Here is a 22267-nt window from a genome sequence, read left to right on the forward strand (position 1 = left end):
TAAATATGTTTCCTACCATTATGACACCATTGATTGATATTCAATGTCAGCAGCAGTACATTTGCATTCTGCTACAGCAGGACCCTGTAAGCTGACTGGTCCTGTGAATGAATGGCTTGATAAAGATCAATATGGCACCTTGCCACATGTGGTCTTTCCACTCTACACCATTTGTAAAGTGAGGTCATAACCTCAAGCTCTACCCCCCCCGCTCCCTTATTGTCTGGGATGTGTCTCAGCTGTGTAGGGAAACTAGCCCCCATATAGAATGACCAGCTCTGTTTGTCCAGGGGGCAATCCACCCCAACACAGGGGCCTTCAGCCCTATAACATTGAACATCCTCGGCCCAGGCCAGCCGTGATGTCAGCAAGCCTCTGGTGCTTAGGTGACACATTTCCCAGGGGACGGAGCCCAGCCCAGGCCTGGTGCTGCTGCATCATGGGCCAACTCACTCTGCTCTGCTCTACTGCGAGTTGTAAACAGCAATTACTTAATGAGGATGCCTGAATTCCTGCCATGCATGCTGCCCAATTTACTGGGTCTCCACTGTGGCTGCCCAATATACTGGGTCTCCACTGTGGCTGCCCAATTTACTGGGTCTCCACTGTGGCTGCCCAATTTACTGGGTCTCCACTGTGGCTGCCCAGGGTGGGATGCTATCTTATTATTTTGGGTCCTGATGAAATTATGCCATTGTAAGATAAAGGGAAAACTGCAATCCTTGACAACTGCCCTACTTTTTAAGTTATTTTGGACTTTAACATTGTTACGGGCCATGATATTTCAGGCCATGGTAGTTCTACTTTGTGTGTTTGTCTGAATCTGTCTGCCAATGGATGGGGACATGTTGTACATTCTTGCCAGATGACAGGCAGCAGGGCAGGGACACTGACATAAAATGTGCCACTCCCAGTGGTGGGGTGAAGGATACATGTTCAGGATGAGAGAAGCGCAGTTCCTAGCATCATGCCCCTTAGGCAGTCTGACTGACTGCCATGATTGCAGTATATGTGGGAGAGATGCATGCCTCACCTGGTAAAATCTTGCCCAAAGTAATGATTGACACATTTGATTGCTCACTTGCCTACAGCATGTTTCTGTTACATCACACACGTATTGTTTTTCAAATCAAATGTTATTTGTCACATACACATGGATAGCAGATGTTAATGTGAGTGTAGCGAAATGCTTGTGCTTCTAGTTCCGAAAATGCAGTAATATCCAACGAGTAATCTAACCTAACAATTTCACAACAATTACCTTATACACACAAGTGTAAAGGAATGAATAAGAATATGTACATAGGTGTGTGTTTTTGTTGCAAAATCTAAGCGGTAGGCGGTAATGTTTGGTTACTTACTACCTGCATTAGAGGTGTAGTTGTGTCCATTTTTTAAAAGACATCTACAGAGGCAGTAGGAGTAGGCAACCTGTTGAATGCCACCCCAAGTAGGCTAGTGCCTGTCTATCAGCCGTGTCGTAGTATGCGCACTGCCTTTAACCCTCCCCCTTAACAAAGTCAAATGACCATTGGCTTTCATGTCACAGCGTCACTGAGAAAGCCTGGCCCTGAGATAGAGCAATTTTGGGACTGTCTATCCACACGCAAACCAACATACAGCGCTTGGCTTGATTACAACTGCGGTCTATTACCAGTTCCTTCATACTTTAATGATTCATCTGTCTATTTCTTGCCAGTCAGTCTTTTTCTGAGGGTCACAGAATTCACCTGGGGACTTTTTTTTGTGCTGAGAAGTTTGCTGTTCTATTACAACATATTTTTCTCTTCGTTTATCTTCCTCTGCATTTTTTTGTGATGAAATTAACTTGAACGTATAGAACAGCAAATATAACTTCTGTCAAGGAAATATCTTGTATCATCTCTCTCCAAACGGACAGCGAAGCAATGATGAACAAGAACGGGATGGTGACAAAAATTCACACGAGAATTAGGACCGATCCTTTCACGAGCAATTATGAGTTGCTTGGCAGAGAATTGGGCAGGTAAGTCGCATGAAATGTTGAATAGGTTACCCTGTCCAGATCATGAAATTATGAGCTAGAATAGATGTCAATGCGTGCTGCAGTGCGAAGTAAACACGGGGAGGCAGGGGTAAACGCACTGTTCAGTCTTTAAAGTGAGGGATTACAAATTGGAAATGTTTGTATTTTTCTCTCTGCACGTGCAAACGGGAATAAGTAAACATTTCACCGTGTCGGCCTAATCCGGATGAGTGGCGCTGGCACTGCCATGAAGACTCTCGTTCTGCGCCCATGAAATTGTTTTGTGTGGTTGGCATTTTTTTTTTGCAAAGGAAATCTGTGGGATTTATTCATCTTTGTGTGAGCCCTGATATTTCTGGAATTTGATTTAAGTATAACCAGCCTGGTCTCATAGACTAGACGTAACATAGTAAACGTATATCTGGCATTCTTAAATTTAGTATGATATGTTACTTTTGGTATGGTTACTTATGGAAAAAAATTGGTTTGTTGGCCAGGTGTATAACGCGAACGTCTAGCATGCTTGTTGGATTCTCATCGTGGACAACTTTAGCATTTTAGCAACTTTGAAACGACTTACTACTTTTTTGCTACTTTGCAACTACTTAGCATGTTAGCTATCCTTCCCCTAACCATAACCCTTTAACCTAATGGTGGTGTAAAGTACTGAAGTACTATATATGTTTTTTGGGTGCATCTGTACTTTACTATTTATATTTTTCGCAACTTTTACATTCCTATAGAAAATGATGTACTTTTTACTCCATACGTTTTCCCTGACACAAAATTACTCATTACATTTGAATGCTTAGCAGAACAGAAACATTGTAAAATTCACACACTTATCATGAGGTCCTCCCTACTGCCTCTGATCTGGTGGACTCACTAAACACATGCTTCATTTGTAAATTATGTATGAGTGTTGGAGTGTGCCCTGGCTCTCCGCTAATAAAAAATGTAATTGTGCCATCTGGTTTGCTTAATAGAAGGAATTTGAAATTGTGTACTTCTACCTTTGATACTTAAGTATATTTAAAATGAAATATTTTAATGAATTGTGGTCCCGTGTGGCTCAGTTGGTAGAGCATGGCGCTTGCAACGCCAGGGTTGTGGGTTCATTCCCCACGGGGGGACCAGGATGAATATGTATGAACTTTCCAATTTGTAAGTCGCTCTGGATAAGAGCGTCTGCTAAATGACTTAAATGTAAATGTTAAATGTAAATAGTTTTAGACTTTTACTCAAGTAGTATTTTACTGGGTCACTTTTACTTGAGTCATTTTCTATTAAGGTATCTTTACTTTTACTCAAGTATGACAAGTGAGTACTTTTTCCACCATTGACGCTTAACCCTAACTCCTAGCCTAGCGAATGTTAGCAACAACAAATTGGAATTCGTAACATATCAAACTTTTTGCAAATTTGTAACATATTGAATGAATTGCAATTTGTAATATATCATACTAAATGGATGGACAGCCACAAATGAATACATACCATATGAAACCTATTATACTAAATGGAGTGTTCGGATGACAACAGCGCAGGCGCGTATTTTCAATCACACTAAGGAGCATCATAATTATGTCTCTATTGTAATGAGAGCTGGTTTTGTTTTGGTATGTAGGCAAAAAAAAATCATGGCTGATTTTCCATGAGTAAGGACTTGAGATGATAAATGTGATGCTAAATCAACCTTGTTTTTCTATGTGCTGTTTTATTTTGGGGCGGATGGTATGTTGAATGTTACTTAATTCTAAAACGGGACCATTTTTATGCTCATGATACACATACAGTATCAACACTAGCACAATTTTGTTTTCCTCCATTTGGAATTTATCCCAGCCTCAATCAATGGCTTGTGAGACTTCTCTGATTCTCCTTCAATTGTGGCACATTCAGAGAATAAATTGAGATGTCAGAGAATAATTTTACCCTATTTCCCTAACTCTCCCCTCTGTTACTGCTGTGGGGGCCCTCGGTAGAAAGGTGAATATGCAATGCATTTTACCAGCCCCAGTATTATTAGCAGGAAATATGCTCTGACCTACTGGTCTCAGTAGCTCCCTATCTCTATATCTCCACCATCCAAGGAATCTCTGGCACACACAAGCTATTAACACAGGAAGAGATGTTTGCTATTATTCTGTTTTTTCCAGAATCCAGACCATGCCTACAGCCTCACCCATGGCTATTTGTTTGGGATTGTTACAGTGTGCTAATTCCCTGCCAATCGGCCCTGTTTTGTCCTGGGGGTCAGGGTGGGGGATAACGTGCAATTACCTTCAGTCTCCCTCCGCCCTGCTCCGGCCCCCTGTTGTTCTCCACAGATCAGCGAGTGTGACCTACAATGCATTTGAACCCAGACACTAAAATGTGTGCATTCCAAGGCGGTTGAATGGGGGGGGTCTCAGAGATTTTAAACTCCCGTTAAAAAGCCAGTAGCCAGGCTACTACTTCCCTAGGTCCAAAATGTTTTATTTAGAACCTGTTGACTAGGATTATTAAATCCTCTGGACTTGGGTCATCGCATCGTTTCTGTCTCAGGTGATATTGTACCAATACCCCATGCAACCGTCCTTTATAACTTCATAGGGAGTGGGAGACAGGGAGGTGTTACATGTTTCTCTCTTTTCTGGATAGTATGCAGTCGGGTGCTAAATAAAGACTCATTCACTTTGCCAGTTGGTAGCAGCCAGATTTCCCTGTCTGACACCATGGGACATCCTGGGCCAGCAGCCAGGACCTGGGGGGGCTGTTTGCTCTGAGCGAGCCCAGCGTCCTCTCAGCACTTCTTCCATCTCTCTCTCCTCCTCATCCTCCTCTCATTACCTCCTCGCCCCCACAACATCCTGATCTGGCCTCATAAATCCCATTAGGTGCAGGAATGTGAGCTGTGTTGGATGCCAGGAGAGCAGCGTGTCAAGATTTAGATGGCCAGTAGAAGAGGAGGGATGGATCTCTCCCCCCTTTCTCTCTTCTCCACTATGTTTGAGACATTGTGGCCCCTGGTAAACCTGCTGGAGTGGATTTCCGCAGTAACACCTTTTGAAGGCTTCTGAAATCTGCCCCTGATTGCTTCCCTTCAATGACCCCCCTCCCTCTCTGTAAATATACTCCCACAAAAATCAGGCATTTAGATAACGTAGAAGAGTTTTGACTTTGAGGACAAGTTACAAGAGTTGACATGAAAGGTATTGACTTCAAATGAGTTGGAACGATCCCTGTTTCTAGGTCAAATGGGTGTCCTCTGATATTTACTTAGCCTAGATTTTCACTATCTTCACTATGATTTAGAAGGACAGCAAAGGGGTTGTCATTTAGCAAAAATGTGTGGGTTTTTGTGTCGTCTGAGAGGAGTTTATGAACAGGAAGAGGAACCCAGCCTGTACTGTGTGAGGCAGCTGAAGGCGATCAGCTGTCTGTTTTTCTCAAAAGGGGAGTGACTCATGTCTGGGTCACTCCCCTTTTGAGAAACACAGACCCCACAGGAAAAATAGTTTCTCAGTTAGATTAGTGCCATCACCACCACAAGTTCCTGGGTTGGTGTCTATGCATACTGAATGAAAACGTCCTTTTATGACCCCCTGTTGATTTGGAGAGTGACACACCACATACATGCAGACATGATGACGTGAAGCTGCATAATGATAGATCAGCAAATCAGGTGTTGGTGTGTCTGCATAATTGCCTTTTCTGTGGGTTTTGGGATTTACACAACATGTTAAAAGCAACCTTCAAGTGGCAGACGTGGTTTCTGTCAGAGTGTCTCTAAGGAGCAGCTTCCTGCTCAAGGAGAAGGCTGAAAGTCATGTATTCTCTCATGGGTCAGACATTTGAAGCATGTTGAATTCTATGTCTGTATCCACCTATAACCCCTGTGCTCTTGTCTCTGGTGTGTTACTACAGACAGTGTGTGAAAACAGCAGGGTAATGATGGCCTAGTTTAGCAACCTTTGACCTGTTGTCACCATCTTAAAAGGCCTCCTGTTGCTCCTCAGCATCGCCTGTGGTTTCTTTTCATTTCATCGGCAGTTCCCAGCACAGAGGTAGCTGCTCTGAACTTGGGGAATTGGCTAATTAAAGAAGAAAGGCTTTGACTTTGACTGGTTTGGGTCTTTTGATTTGGAACAATGTGCCCTAGCAATCCTCACTAGGGCTGGGAACCAGTGAGAGTGAAGAAAGGGGAAGGAGGAACAGCCCACAGGGAATGGGCTTGTGCCAGCTAACATATCCAGGAGGAGTAGCAGGCTTTGGTTTACAGCACCGCCAGCCTGGAGGAAAGATGTGAGAAAATGACCAGCACCAAGTTTACACTCCCTCTCCATACAGACACTGCTTTTAATAGCAGAACTGTAGGGATGCCATTGTCTACCTGTGCAGTTTCTATGAATGGTTGCCTTTCACTGCCAGGCTCTGTCTGGGTAAAGACATTGACTCCAAAGCAGTGTCTGTCGTATGTCAAGTAACATGGCAGAAACAGTTGTCAGTTGAACCAGGGAAGTGAGGGAAGGCCAAAATTCACTAACAGGGATGCCAAATGATTTGGTAAGAGAAGTTGCGGGCTCCATTTTCTTTTCAGGGGTTAGGAGGACTCTGCTGTGGCCTCCTGGACCCACTTCTCCCCTAGTCCAGCCCCAGGGAAGTGGGTGGTGCTGGTCGTAGTGCAGGCGCTGCCATGTTTGCTGGGCTGCCATGTTTGCTGGTCAGCCTGCACAGGCCTTTGTGTGGCTGTCCGAGGAGATGCAGGGTCCTGCTTACGGTCTGGGTGGAGGCGTTTGGGAATTCCATTTGTCCCCCGCTGCTGTAAGAATGGGAAGTGTACAAGGCTCCGTTATCGCCCTGGGATAGTGTTTGTAGAAGGCTGGACACAGTGGGGCGATTCTACACATCGGATTTCCTGCCCACACCCGCAGTCTGACCCGCAACACCTCTGCTGAATCCATCACTGTATGAAAGCAGCAAATGGAATGCTCAGATGGTATTCTAGAATTGTGGTTGTACGTTCCTCTTTTCTGTTCTCTGGGGGTGGGGCTTGTGGACAGACAAGCCCAGCTGTTGCACCCCTCTCTTTATGTTGACTTTTAAAGAGTGCTATTAGTCTTATCACACCCCCCCCCCCCCCCCTCCCCCCCCCAGCCTGTCCATACAGCCACTCAGGAGTGACGGTTGGGCCCATCTCCTGCCCGTCAGGCCCTCCACTGAGGAGGAAGAGGAGAGAAGGATATCTTACTACACTGATGAGGGAGCCTATCACTTGGTGTTCATCATCAGTCCATTGCATAACAATGGTAGATAACTCCATGTGTATCCCTCTGTTTTGTAATACCACTCAGTCCACCTCTTCATTTTCCTTGGTGGTCTTTCAGTGGCCTGTGCATCCTACCTATTGTAATCTGTTTCACTGCACTGCATTTTTTTTGTTACTATATTGGTTGTGTCATAATTGTTTGGAACTCTGTGCTGTAATTGCTGTTTATCTCTCCCATGATTACTCCCTGCAGGTTCATGGCCAGAGTCAATCAGATTTACCGATAAGACATTGAAGACAACCAAATCAAACGTGTAAGCCTACTGTAAATGAAACTGTTAATTGTGTTTCTGATTATTCAACATATCCCTTTCCCCCACTATTTTTCTCTTCCCAGGGGAAAGTTTGCTGTGGTGAAGAAGTGCATTGAAAATGCGACAGGGATGGAGCACGCTGCCAAGTTCTTGAGGAAGCGTCGGAAGGGCGAGGACTGCCGCATGGACATCCTCAACGAGATCGCTGTTCTGGAGTCAGCCAAGGCTAACCCTTATGTGGTGGCACTGCATGAGGTCTACGAGACCAACTCTGAGATCATCCTCATCCTCGAGTGGTGAGTAAACTCGTATGCATCAAAACGCAAAGACCATGGAAAAACGTGGTGTGCACAGTATGTGAGTGTGTATTTGGATCTCTGCACCACCCTTAGCTCATGTCGCCAGTGATGGGAGAAAATGCTGGTGATGGTAATCTAGAAGACCTTTTTAAACTCTCTGTACATGTTGATGCTCCACCACAATGCAGCACTGGCAGGAAAAACGGGATGAAATGATAAGGTTCCTAATGAGGGGGGAAATGAATAACCTTTATGCGCCATTTACCGAAAAAACTTTCCGTCTCTGCAGGTTTTTATCTTTCTGCGTAGTTTCGAGGGGTTTTGATGCGGTCGCCTGAGTAAAAATGTATTCTGCTCATATAAAACATGGGATTTTTTAAATGTCATCTTTGTTTCAGAACTGCATGAGATCTTGCGTAGACAGGATGTTGAGTGACGCGAATGTGAGAGCGTTGAGTTTCTTGATAAATGGTAGAACTTCCTGTGTTGCACTCTTTCTGCTGAGGATGCAGCTGCGTGTCACTCAAGAGTTTCTCACCTTAAAAACAGCTGCATGAACACGCACGCCAAACACACGCACGCCTGCTTGAACCTTGTAACCTTATAAGGTAATGATAAGTCCCCTGTGGTTGGTCGCTGTGCTCATAGCCACATCTCTGATTCTTGTTACCTTGCCTGACTGTGATTGTGTCAGTGCTTCTATAAACAGACGGACGAAGATGGACCAAATGACTCAATCTGGAAGATTCTTGAGAATAAGTATTTGTCACATGATACATTTTAAGGAAAACTAGCATCAGTCAAATTTATTTCATCATGCATCAAAGCATCCATTCCATCCAAACACAGGTGAACCAGTCAGGGTGGAAGGAAAGGATTTGTCTGGTGTCATATACTATGACCACTATCTAGTGTATGTGTCATGGCTGTCCTCCATGACCACTCTGGTCTCATTGTAATTAGGAGCCAGAGATGGTAATAAGCATCGTAATGATCCCCAAGCCCCATTACAAATAGACAACACCACACCAACCAGTTCATCTAGAAGACCAAAAGACTGTGTCCCCTCCTGACCCTGGTCTGGTCATAAACCACCCACATCTCCACCCATTCCCCTCCTAGACATAGAATGCTCCTGCAGAACAAAAGGTTCCCTATAGGGGGGGTGGTGGTATGTGCTTGGCCTTGGACCCCAGTGCGAAAGAGAAAGCAGAGCCACTATTTCATGCCTGCAGTGGCAGGCACTGGTCCATAGCCCTGCACTAGCTGCCAGATAACTTTGCACTTCCTTGTGCAGTCTTCCTTTGTCTGTCTGAAAGTTTTAGAGATTCTTATAGGCCTATGTTCATCCAGATCCCAGTATAGGTTATGGTTCCTAGTGAAATACCCTGCTAACTTGGTAATCTGCAGCCATTGAGATGCTGTTGCAGCCTGTATGACTGTGAACTCTTTGCCTGTTAAAGGGCTCTCTGACCTCAGCGTGGGCTAACTTTGCTGCAAACCAGAGAATAATGTTCCATTTCCTGTGGGTTTACATAGAAGCAGTTAGTAATGCTCCCAAAAGTAGAACACACACACACACACAGTAGCATGCGCATACACACACTCACACTCACACATTGGTCTGCACATAGCCACAACCACATCCCCACGCAACTTATGAGAAATGGAAGCGAGAAACAACATTTTCCTCATCAGTAAGTTTAAACCCAGTCTGTGCGAGCAGCACACATAATGACTAGTCAAACCAAAAATACCACTTTAATGAGAAATGAACCTGCGTCGTCTCTGCTTAGAACGCATTCTGACGGTTTAATCAGAATGGTTTTCTGTACTCGGGGCCTGCTTCTGATGGTGGTGAATAGTTAGTTGCAAGAAATACATTTCTTCAATGATTCTCCAACAAACATTAGATTGTCACCTGTGTGTTCCCAACTCTCTACGTGTCTTGTCAAGGAAACCCATGGTGTTCCCAGAGATCAAACAACCCTCTAGGATGTGACCAAACATCTTACGTTTTTGTCATATTGACAAATACAGTATTGTGCAGGTGCATTTCTAGAGGTCTACATTATACGTGGGAAAATTAGATGAACCAAGTCACCCAACGTTTGTTTTTCAAGGTCAGTGTACGCACGGCTACGGTTTGGTCCAACCCTCAGTCACTACATATTTGTTTATCTGGCAAACAATATGAGTTACACGTTTTGTGAATACTCAACTTAGCCGTTTCACCTCAGAGTCTTTGAACTCACGACACTGCTGTAAACTCTGCGGTAACTTCAGATAAGAGGAACTCAAAATCCTAACCAATTACAGGCAATCGGATAGTCTTGGGAATGGCAGTCCGGTCCACAGATTGCCCGGCCAATCATAACCTTAGAGCAGCTTTAAAGCTTTACAGGGTATGTTTCTGAAAATGTATCACTTTGACTCGCTTGATCTTTCAGCGTTGACGGAATCATTCCTGAGGTAATTTTTTCTAGAACAGTTTTTCAGCCCCTCTGTAATTGGGAAAGAGGGTGATGTTTTCTTCTCCCCCGCTGTCCTCCTAATTCTGCTTTCATCCTCAAGTGTAACGGTATCTGATGTTTTTACGTGGGTATTGAAACATCTTACGTAATGCAAATTGAAACCCTCACCTCCAGTCCATGTCAGCCATTTATCTTTGTCACTTCAAATGTATGCAGTCCTCAGATAAGTAAATGGATTATATACGAGTCTTTGACCCACATCTCCACTGTCTGGCATGGGCTGGCCTTCATTTAAAACTGCAATAAAGTCTTCAGGAAATCTTTTTAGGAACTAGTAAAAGTGTTTTTGAGGATGAGGGCTGTCTAATAAATTGTATTCCAATTTTCGAAATGGAAAAACCTCCTTGAAAAACAGTTTGTACCGAGTTCTCTTCGTTCTAGTAAGGTTTGACACATCAAGTCTCCTGTAACGGAGGATGAGTGTTGTCACAGCATAATCCCATCTAAATGATGACAACTCTGAAACCAGAGTCTATGTACTGTACTGAGTACACAATGCAGTCAACACACAGGCCTTGTGAGAAGTGATCAGTAGTAGGCTTTGAGGTTTGGTAGCTGGCCAGCAAGAGTAAAATGCCTATTCCTGGAGATCTTAAGCCCAGACTAACCGAGTTGGCTTGTGAGAATGCAGCCAATATCGTGAAGTACATACGTAAATACACACTCTGTCCCACATCCTCTCATTGAGAAGTCATGGCTCGTCGGTCTTCAGCTCATTCTCAAGTATCTCTTTGACCGCCCTCCGCCCAACCCTGATGTTCTGCGGGTGACGGCTACTGTGAATCTCTTTGATGGGACTCTGCACAGTTATTCTGTCATAAGTGGATAGGAAACCATTCCATGTCATCAGTCTGCTGACTGACAGTGGGGAGACTGATCCACTAAGGCATGGAGGGGGAAATGAGACCATACAAACATGATGGCAGGAGATGTATCAGATCTTTCCATAGTGCTTGGAGAGTATGTCCTCAGTCCATTTAATTTCTACAGGATGGCTCTTGTTAGTACTAAAAGCCTTGTCCCCTCACCCTCCAAAATACTTTAATAAACTCTCATATAGGAGATCTTTGTTTCCGCCTATTGGTAATTAGTTCAAACGGGGGAAAGGAAGGGGTGGGATAATTAGACCTATTTGAGTCAGTTGTATTATAAATTGAGACCCAGCTCATGCAACAGACCAATAACGGGTGGCACAATCTTTTTTGAACATTTTATTCGATTTTTTTTTAAATCATGCAGTTGTCAGCAAGCATAAATCAAAGCCATGCTTCCAACGACACACTGATGTCACATTTCCTCTATCCTAAAACTGGTCAACTAGGACTGCTATGCCTATTTGGTATACATGTGTACTGTCGAGACTTTGGTCCCCTTTCTTCTTTTAGTAGTCTTCCAACAACACTTTTTTGTGTGTGGGGGGGGGGGGGGGGGGGTTTAGGAGGTGGGGTGGGGGAAAAGGTCAAAAGAGACGGCCAGCATTAAATGTGTGGAGCCCCAAGCGAAAGGGGATTTATAGCCCAATGATGGATGTCCAGAAAAACACAATCTCCTATTTTCACAGCTGAGGACAGTAAAGGTGAGGATGCAACAGTGCGAGGCTGCCCAGGGATTAGATGGTGTGGTTATGTAACAGTTATGCCCGGGCCATGGTCGCAGATAAAAAGCATGTGTGCTGACTAAATCCCCCACACATGGCTGTGCTATTTGGCAAGCATCCTCTCTCCAGGCTTTTCATCTGCTTTGGAGAAACATCCAACACAAATCTGCCATGTCCCGGACGGCATTGCTTACCATTGTTACACAAGCATGACAAGAATTGACAAACCAAGAATTTGGCTTAACAAAAAAGATGTCAGCATTTTAATTTGGTAATTAGCCTTTCTATTTTCTAAGTGGATCCAAAAATAGGATAACCCCCCTAATCCTGAGTAGTTAGGAGTGGATGCCCAGATTGAATAAACTTCCAATTTTTGGGGAGCGACACAGCAGTGTGGTGGTAATCCCAGCAATTTAGTGTTCTATCCACTACTGTAAACTATGGGATCGTTTCAGTGTGCTGTCACTGTCTCAAGTCTTAGGAAACTCTTTATTATACGACAGGGATCTCTAGTTTGATAGATTTGAAATTCTTTCCCCTTCGTTTTTTGTTTTTGACTTAACTGATCTGGAATGTGTGTGTGTAAACTCTGGCAAGTCTTATCCGGGGCTGGCACTGACTGATATGGGTCCTCGTATCTCGAGTCAAAGCTGAGGTCAGGGAGGCACCATTTTTCTTCTGATTTCCCTGTGGGAACGTCGGAGTGCCACAGACAGGAGTCACATGCTTTGTGTGTGGATGTGGAGCATGGACCCTGTTCCCAAGCCCAAAGTACAATAACCACAGGGCCTGTTGCGTAACTTTAAAAGTAGAAAATCACGGGCTAGGGCTCGACACACTTCACCGTGTATGTGATAACGGGATAGGGGTGGGATTGGCATTGTCATCATGTTTGAGTTGATAGTTGTACAAATGCAGTGATTTTACAGTGTAAGGGTGTAGGCTTCATGAGTGTAAATGCTTTACAATGCATAATCAGCAATCAATCACAGCAGCCCAAGTAAAAACTACAGATATAATAACCATGTACTGTTCGTTGTTCATCTCGTCACCATGGCTCTATTTTGATCCCCCATTGCCTCTGTGTTTTCCAGTGCCGCCGGTGGAGAGATCTTCAACCAGTGTGTTGCGGAGAACGACGAGGCCTTCACAGAGAAGGATGTGATCAGGTTGGCCAGACAGATCCTCACCGGCGTGGCCTTTCTGCACCACAACAACGTGGTCCACTTGGACCTGAAGGTCAGTAGAAAGCTCATCTCGGAACCCAGAACCAAATCCGCTACTAGTTACGGCTGTCAAAGCGAGAGACTAGTAAAAAAAAAAACAGGGCACCCCTGGAATGGGCGACTGTTTCTCAACTGCCATATTTCTCCCCTTAAGCAATGAGAACCCCTTAATGTGGCAGAGCAGTAACTCTTCCTGTACATGGGACATGTCTAGCAAATAAAGACGCCCATCCAAGTTACTCTGTCAGCTTTTAACGAGTGACAACTGTTTTTATGTGAATGCTGCATAGTTCCCGTCCCGGAGTTCCCGCTCTTACAAATGAACCCTGTCAGGGTCTGGTTTCTCTCGAACTTATTTTGTAAAATACTGCAGGGTTGTGTCACAGAAGACACAGAACAAAAGCTGTAAGTCTTATAGGTTTGTTTTGTCTGCCCAGTGATGTCAAAAACATTTTGTATTGTTGATAATGATGAATAAAAAGCTGTTTTGGAGCGTGTTAGAACTTGGCAGACAGGTTATATATGAAGAAACCCTCCTCTGATCCAGGGGGTTTATGAGCAGCGTTTTTGGGTGAGGGGGACTGAACCGACTGTCCCCAGACTAGATTTGATTGGCTCCCCATTTTCCTTTTCTACTCCCCCACTGATAGACAGTATTAAATCTATTCCTGGTGAAATGTCACAGGCTTGCTGTCTCTGGCTCTGGTCTGTCTCTCTTGGTCCTTCATTTATCCTAGATTTTTTTATTTTATTTGACCTTTTATTTAACTAGGCAAGTCAGTTAAGAACAAGTTCTTATTTACAATGACGGCCTACCCCACCAAACCCTCCCCTTACCCGGACGATGCTGGGCCAATTGTGCGCCGACCTATGGGATTCCCGATCAAACCCGGGATCGAACCTGGGTCTGTAGTGACAGCTCTAGCGACGCAGTGCCTTAGACCGCTGCGCCACTTGGTCCCTCAAGATGTCCTGGCCAAAGGCCCCAGGCCAGGAATCTAGCCAGTATGACCTGGAGGTTAAGCATCATATATGAGCCATCTAATCTGATAGGCCCTCCAAGACATCCAACCTTTCCTAGGAATCATCTAATAGGCTAAGGGGATGAACCTGGTTTAGTGGTATTGATGTAACCAAATTGAATCCCTCTGTGGGTTTGGCTTATTCATGTAGAGGTAGATTAGACTCTTTAGTGGAAGGCCTTGAGGCTCAATGACTACTCAACTGATTATCTATCAAGCATGGTATGTGACCTCTGTCTGTCAATTCACTTACCATGCACTCTTTGGATTTGGTCTAATCTGTCTATCTCGGTCTCTCCCCTCAGCCCCAGAACATCCTGCTGACCAGTGCCATCCCACTGGGTGATATCCGCATCGTGGACTTTGGCCTGTCCAGACGCATGGACAGTGTGACAGAAGTCCGAGAGATCCTGGGCACCCCGGAGTATGTGGGTGAGTCCTGCCTCCTGGCTTCTGCAATCAGATTATATCAATAAGGAAGATAGATAAGCAATTCTTAACTTCAGTACTGTAAAATGTTTATTAGGACTAATTGGCGTTGTCTATGCTATTCCAGCTCCAGAGATCCTGAACTATGAACCCATCAGCATAGCGACAGACATGTGGTGAGTATGAGCTAAAGAGACTGTGTCAAGCAGATATCAGCTAGTGTCCTCAATACATCTTGGTTTTTCCAGAAGCCATAAAATATTGATCACCAGCCAGCTCCACAGTGGAAATCTGAGAGAAATACTTCCCCATGTCTTGTACTGACACCTTTTCCTCATCTCTCAGGTCCATAGGGGTCCTGACCTACGTCATGCTGACGGGCGAGTCTCCGTTCCTGGGGGACAACAAGCAGGAGACCTTCCTGAACATCTCCCAGGTCAATGTGGACTACTCCCAGGATGCCTTCGAGGGCGTCTCCTCCCTCGCCATTGACTTCATCAAGACCCTGCTGCTCAAAAACCCCAGGTGAGGAACAGGACAGGTTCAAGAGTCAACACTCACTTAGTTCAGTGCCACAGCCCGACAGATGTTCCCCCACATGTCCCATAGTGAGTTCAACACTGATTAACAGGTGAATGATGTCATTCATACTGCTGCTTGCGGCACATCCTCGTTAAGTCTCCCGATGCGTGGTAATGCATATGAATAATTTAATATAAGGATACTGGTCCTTGTTACGTTTCATCTATTAACACATTCTGTGTCACCACTGTCACTATTTGATCAAGTGTTCCAGCACAGAAGGGCTAGATACTGTATGTCACCATCATGTCTCAATGACAAACAGCAGTAGTCTATCGCTGTGATCCAGGGCCATAATCTTCACTCAATATAATTTAATTGCTGCAGATTATCGGCAGTATCTGAGTAATCCCAATGTCTGTCATGTCTGAGTAATCCCAAAAAGCGGAATCGCTGGGATGAAAAAGTGGTCTTTGGTGGTTTTTCAAAAAGACTCAGGGAAAGAAGAGTGTCTGAGGGAAGGGGAGGGAGAGGAAGTTGTATAACTGTGTATTTGTCACCTTTTTACCATTGGCTTTCCTCTACATATATTCACATGAGCTATTTCAGTTTTACTTTCAAAACGGATGAACAGAAGCTTTAAGGTCCTTGCTGCCTAGACATTGATGATTGATTTGAGATCTGACACGCATCCTCTCCGTCTGTGTGTCCACAGGAAGAGAGCCACTGCAGCGGAGTGCCTTAACCACCCCTGGCTGAATGGACCAGCTGACCTCTACACCCAGCTCCATGCCAGCTCTCTACCCTCATTGGACGAGCCTGAGACCAGCCAATCAGAGTCTGAGCCTGAGAGCCCGGCACCCTCCCCAGAGCTGGAGAGCATGGGTTCGTACCTGATGTGCCCCGGTCAGGTAGACCTGAAGACAGGCCGCAATGCCTTTTCCTTCACTTCTGAGCCCTTCGCCGCACTGCCAGAGATCCAACATGAGCTCATCTGCTGAGGAAGGGCTCCACTAGACACTGTGTGTGGTGACTGACTGGACTGTTGTCACAGAATGGACACTGACTGGAAGCCAGTGAGACCTGGTCTGGTCTGATGCAGGGCCTCCAGTTCTGTTTGACTCTGTATGTGTGCTGCTGCTACTGCTGCGATGGATGTGTGATATCTGTCAGCTGACCGTGTGCAGTAAATCCATGCATGTTTGATGCATGTTACCCTGTGCTGATAGTGTGCTGATGCGTGGCGTCTGGTAATGAGCCACAGACACACTTTAATGCATGTGTAGCGAGGGTACTGTAACTGTATGCGTGCTGTGAATGGAAGGAGTGGGCCAGTTCTTTGTGCTCGGCTATGAAGACTAGAACAGTGGGACTGACTTCATCCATCACTTGGTCTGGTCTGCACTCTCAGTGAAGGAAGTCCTGCTTTGTCCCAGGCTGGGTTGATCCCTTGTTGGCCCTCAACCTGGCTCTCACCTTGGCTGCCCTTCACGTTCCACTCCCTAACCGACCTTTGAACCAGGACTTCGCCTCTCCTTTGTGAGGATGTAACTGCTCACCCTGAGAGGAAATGACGTTGGCCAACAGGAAGTTGGAACCACTTTGCTTTTGTTGAGGTCTGAACATTAAATGCCTTTCATGATGATGTTGATTATGAAGGATGCCAATGTGGTTAGATAGATGTCCCTAGATGAGATGCTGCCTACGCAGCAAAGGAAAATTGACTGACTGTGTTAGGGGAGTGCCCTCACAGAAACCAGTCAGAGGGTTAAATAGTCTTCTCTGATTTTGTTTGTGTTCATATGACCACTTCAGGCCTCCAAACATAGAAAGCCATCTCAATCACCACATCTAATTAAATCACATCCTTTGTTTAGTGTAAGGACAATCTTGATGTCAATTTAAAGCACTTTTTATTTTGAAAAATGAACTACACAAATGATCAAAGTATTAACCAAAGTCTTGATGAAATGGCTCAAAAAGCACAGTTTAGTTGAATGATTAATTAAGACACAAATGTACATGGCCACTTCCCACCATCTATTGTTAATATATTTGCATCACTCGTTTCCACCAAGTGCCATATAGTTCACCTGTTGTGTTGATGTTTCTGTTTATTCTTGTAAGATTTTTTTTGTTGCTATTGTTGCACAATTTCCATGTACTCATGTTTGAAATATCAGTTTGCAATGTTGGATATGTCAAAATATATTTCGCTTCAGGCTTTGTGAACAGATGTCTTTTTGAAGAGGAAGTGACTAGGATTCAATGACGTCACAATAAGTTTGAATTGTGGCGTTTTAATGACAGTTCAATGATTTGCAACCAATTGAAAGGCTTTGAAGAAAGCTCCTTTGGATATGTGGTGTTTGAGAGTGAAGAGAAATTACTCTTGAGGACTTACTGAAGTGTATATTGTTTGATAGTGTAAGAATAATCTGTAAAATATTTTAAGATCCATAATGTATGAACATTTTAATAATTATTGTATGCCTCTTTTTTCTTCTTTTTTTATCTCGACTCTGTACTTGTGACTTTCATTCCTGGTTACTGCTCATGAATTTCAGGCAGGTTTGCACTTGTGTCCAGGTGGACGTTACATTGAAATTAATAAATGTTGATGGCATGCCTCGCAAAAATGTATCGAAGAACAATAAATGTACATTTTGTATTAAACTATTCATCTTGATGAATTTACTTCATTGTGTGGTCTGTTTAGGCATGGAACAACCACTGCTTGTCTTGTGCCCTCAACCAGAATGCAGTTCCTTGTACAAAGGACCAGGGAACCATTGTGACCCATTTTAACCTTATTCTCCTCTTGTGTGCTGAATATCAAGTCTCTCCACTTGAAAAACATTCCTCAAACTACAGTATCTTTAGTTTACACTGAAGACCATTTCCCAAGTGTCTGTCTTTCCTGTTTTTGGTCTTTTTGGGGAAAACAAGTTAAATGTAGCAAGAACAACTGATGGGTTTCCAGAAATATCTAGCCACACTTCACAGGAAATACCAGTGTCACTTAAAGGGACATGCTGCTCTGCTTTCTTCACTGGTGTGTACACACTCTAACCTGCTGCAAGTAAACAGGAGACAATGTCCCTGCATGCCAACGTTCTGGATTCTTGCTTTAATGTGCTCTTCCGCTGAGGGTCGGTACTAAGCCCAGTCCAGCTAGCTCCGCTCAGGCCGTGTTGAGCTCTGGACGGACGGAGAGACTGGCCCTGCCTGGAGTGACCGTTTCCCTTTTATATCCTGCTCCTCAGACCTTTGGAATGCAAATGTAAGTAACTTTCCCCCTCCCTTTATTCACCCTTGTTAATATAGCCTTTGTTTTCTCAGCAGGAGTGGCTCTGTTTTACACCATTGCTATATTTTCACACCTACCAACCCCAGACACAAATTCACACCCTCGCACGCTCACATTATGCAAACCATGACAGAGGTAATAGTCATAGCCTATGTTGCTGAGTTTCACACAGTTGCGGGAACATTTTGTCCTGATATCTGGAAGACAGCCATTGTGAGGATTTTAAAAATTAATTCAGGTGTAGTTATAGCAAGACCAAAGCCTTCACGGAAGAAGTACAGCTCAAAACCACTGGACCAATACAAATGAAAAGAATAAAGCAAAGCTTCCATAGACACTAAGATAACCTGCTCTCTGGAGGAGAAGCAGATGCAAAGGCTTTGGAGTAGAGGTTTTCCTTTAGTTTATCAGTCCTGGCCATCTTTTTCCACCATAGCAGGACATAAATTGATTCAATGATCTGTTACAGCATCTAACTCATCTCAATTGACCTTCACCCTCACATCTCCAGCCATGATGTTAGTAGTACTCTGTGTGAACTGTTTTGCTGATGTACAAAACAAAATGTGGCCGTTCCGTCCGGAAAATGTCAGACGTCTGGATTCTAAATCGTTCCTGCTAAAAGGAGCCAGCGAGCTTTTTGTTCCCTGGTAACCAAGCATCCTAAAAGAGCAGAAGTTGTCACAACCTTGATCCCCGAGTTGAAAATGTAACAGGGAATCAGAAAAGCAGAACGTGGGGAAGAGGAGGAATCTTTTGTCTTCCCATATCGACACCATTGACTGAACTCAACATCACCAGTTACAAAACCAAGATCGACCATGTTTGACAACAGGTTGGAATTAGGGATATGGACCACTGGACCGGTGTTCATTTGAATTGTTTGAGCATAGAGCAAATAGAATGTTGGACTTTGTTCCATTAGATCATATATGTCAGAGTCAAGGCCCGCGGGCCACATCCGGCCCGCGAGAAGGTTTTTTACGGCCCCTGGGATGATCTTGATTTATTATTAGAACCGGCCCGCAGACCGCAGCAAGCCGGCAGCCCGCAGATCTTTTACACGCACCAATACTACATTTCCCACAATGCAACGGTGACGCACCGAGCAGTAGGCTGCTGTGTAAATGAGATGGAGCTGCCTTGGGAAAAACTCGTGGGTTTGACAACCGACGGAGCACCTGCGATGTGTGGACACAGGAGCGGACTGGTGGCGAAGATACGGGAAAAGATGCAAGAGGAAAACGCGACAGGTGAGCTGACAGCTTATCATTGTATCATACACCAGGAAGCGTTGTGCGGTAAAGCCTTGAAAATGGAGCATGTAATGAGCATCATCACGCGCACAGTTAACTTTATCAGAGCCAAAGGTTTGAATCACCGCCAGTTCAAGGCATTTCTGACGGAGTTAGAAACGGAGCATGGTGATTTGCCTTATCACACAGAGGTGCGATGGCTAAGCCAGGGAAAGGTGCTTCAAAGATGTTTCGAGCTTCGTGAGGAGATTTGTCTGTTCTTGGACAGCAAAGGGAAAGACACAACACAACTCCGAGACGAAATGTTTCTGTGTGAAATGGCTTTTCTGTGTGACATTACGAGTCATCTGAATGCAATGAACTTGCAGCTGCAGGGTCGGGATCATGTCATCTCTGATATGTACAGTACAGTGAAGGCATTTAAAACCAAACTGACTCTGTGGGAGACGCAGATGCGGAAAGAAAATTTGAGCCACTTTCCCAGCTGCCAGACCATGAAAGAGAAGCTCTCTACCAGTGCGTTCCCGAGCGCACAGTTGGCTGATAAAATAGGTATGCTTGCCGCTGACTTTCGACGCCGATTTGCTGACTTTGAAGCACAAAAAAGCAGGTTGGAACTGCTCGGTAACCCATTTGCTGTTGACGTGGAAAGCTCACCACCAAACCTCCAAATGGAGTTGATTGACCTCCAATGCAATGATGCACTGAGGGCAAAATATGCGGCAGTGGGTGCTGCGGAGTTCGCCCGTTTCCTCCCCGACACAATGCCCCAGCTGCGCATCCAGGCTGCTCAAACGTTGTCTATGTTTGGCAGCACATACCTGTGTGAACAACTGTTTTCTTTGATGAACCTGAACAAAACATCACACAGAAGTCGACTTACTGCTGAACACCTCCACTCAATTCTGAGGATTTCCTCAGCTCAGAGCCTTACCCCGAACATTGATGAACTTGTGGAAAAGATGGGACACCACCAAGTATCACCCTCAACCTCAAACAAGTGAACATTACTGTGCAATCACATATTTAGAGTTTTTACTCAGTTCAAGTTTAAAAGTTAAAGTTTAATATTTGTTTTCACTGCATGTTACTTCTCCTTAAACAAAGTGTTGTTTTTGATTAATAGATTTTTGCACTTTATTTTATTGTATTTCAATCCAATTATATTTTAAAAATATTTCAGTTGAGTGGATGATAGAAAATTGCTATTATTGTTTTTTTCTTTGAAGTAAATTTAGCCCACTTTTGCTAAAATAGAAAATATAGGCTACTGATGGTGCCTTGAATACCGGTTTCTTTCATTTAATGTTCATGTTATGGGGATTTTTATATAAAGGAAATTTGTCTTTTGTGTCTGTTGAAAATTAAAGATTACTGACAGAGCCATAAGAAAATATTGCTTTATTTATCTGATCATATTGGAATATATTTGTTAGGTTTTCAGTAGGTTCAATTAGGTTCACTAGACTATATGCGTCATTTAAAAATTTTTCAATGAACATTCGAACAGTCCGGCCCTCGGCTTGTAGCTAAATTTTTTATTTGGCCCTCCGTCCATTTGACTTTGACACCCCTGCATTAGATCATATCGATATGACGTCTTGAGAGATCTTCCTTATGAGATTAGTGTGAAGGCTGTTTGTATGAAAGACCAAGCCAACACACGGCCTTACCATGCTCTATTTCAATACTTAAGGACATTTAGCAGCTGACACCATGGGAATAAAATGACTCTTTTCTTTTATACCCCTGCATACTTATTTTTCTCTCTCACTTTTCTCTCTTTTTGTTTGTCTTTATCCATCATGTTTCTCTGGTGCTCTTTCATATTTCATTCACCCCGTTCTCTTCAATCTCTAGATCTCTGTCAGTCTTTCAGCTTTCCTAGAAGCTGCTCCCTCACACCTTACATAACGGGGAAATTATTTGATGCTTATGTTCCTGATTAAAGTTTCATTATGGTGTGATCATGTTGATGTCAGAATAGTCAAGAGGGGGGATCACAAAACAATCCCTGCTCAGGGCCTTGGAGGGGGTAGGAGGTTCGGCTGCCTTAGGATACTCCCTCCCTCGCTCCACCCCACCCCCTTTACGCTCTTCTCTCTCAGGACCTGCTCACCTTTTAAATATCAGAACTTGTATCAGTTTGACAAGCTTTGTATGTGAACAATTATTAAGGCATTGTTAATGGTACAGCAATTAGATTCCAGTGAACTTTCTGTGCCATGTTGTTCAATAGGCAAGCCTGTCAATCTATCAACCCCTCATCACATCACGTGGCATTCCATTCCCATGGCCCATCCAACAGCGTTCCAGCAAATGACTCTAGTTGCCCTCTAGTAGCACAAGTGTAGCCTACAACATTGACAGTTCATTGACATACCAATTCATCTGGCATGTGCCTGTTTGTCTGGCCCTCTCCAATTAGTTTACTTGTTGTGTTACATTCCAGCATTGACCTCAAGTATCTCATGTCATCAAGTGCAGTTCACAGGAGACTGA

General features: G+C 44.2%; 1 protein-coding gene across 1 annotated transcript; it reads left to right on the top strand.

The window, feature by feature from the left end:
• Positions 1-1545: 1545 nt before the first annotated feature.
• On the top strand, positions 1546-17896 carry LOC139578583 (serine/threonine-protein kinase 17A-like). Its single transcript, XM_071406403.1, has 7 exons — positions 1546-2005; positions 7654-7866; positions 13095-13239; positions 14554-14680; positions 14805-14853; positions 15023-15202; positions 15915-17896. Exons 1-7 carry the CDS (start codon positions 1908-1910, stop codon positions 16198-16200), a joined length of 1098 nt encoding a protein of 365 aa, XP_071262504.1. The 5' UTR covers positions 1546-1907; the 3' UTR covers positions 16201-17896.
• Positions 17897-22267: the final 4371 nt, after the last annotated feature.

The sequence above is a fragment of the Salvelinus alpinus genome, chromosome 1 (genome assembly GCF_045679555.1).
Source record: "Salvelinus alpinus chromosome 1, SLU_Salpinus.1, whole genome shotgun sequence".
In the NCBI taxonomy this organism is placed as follows: domain Eukaryota; kingdom Metazoa; phylum Chordata; class Actinopteri; order Salmoniformes; family Salmonidae; genus Salvelinus; species Salvelinus alpinus.

Excerpts from the sequence above, each read along its gene's own strand:
- LOC139578583 (XM_071406403.1), top strand. The coding sequence starts at position 1,908 with ATGATGAACAAGAACGGGATGGTGACAAAAATTCACACGAGAATTAGG. Across the intron at positions 2,006-7,653 it reads CTTGGCAGAGAATTGGGCAG|GGGAAAGTTTGCTGTGGTGA; the intron begins GTAAGTCGCATG and ends TTCTCTTCCCAG. Across the intron at positions 13,240-14,553 it reads TGGTCCACTTGGACCTGAAG|CCCCAGAACATCCTGCTGAC; the intron begins GTCAGTAGAAAG and ends CTCTCCCCTCAG.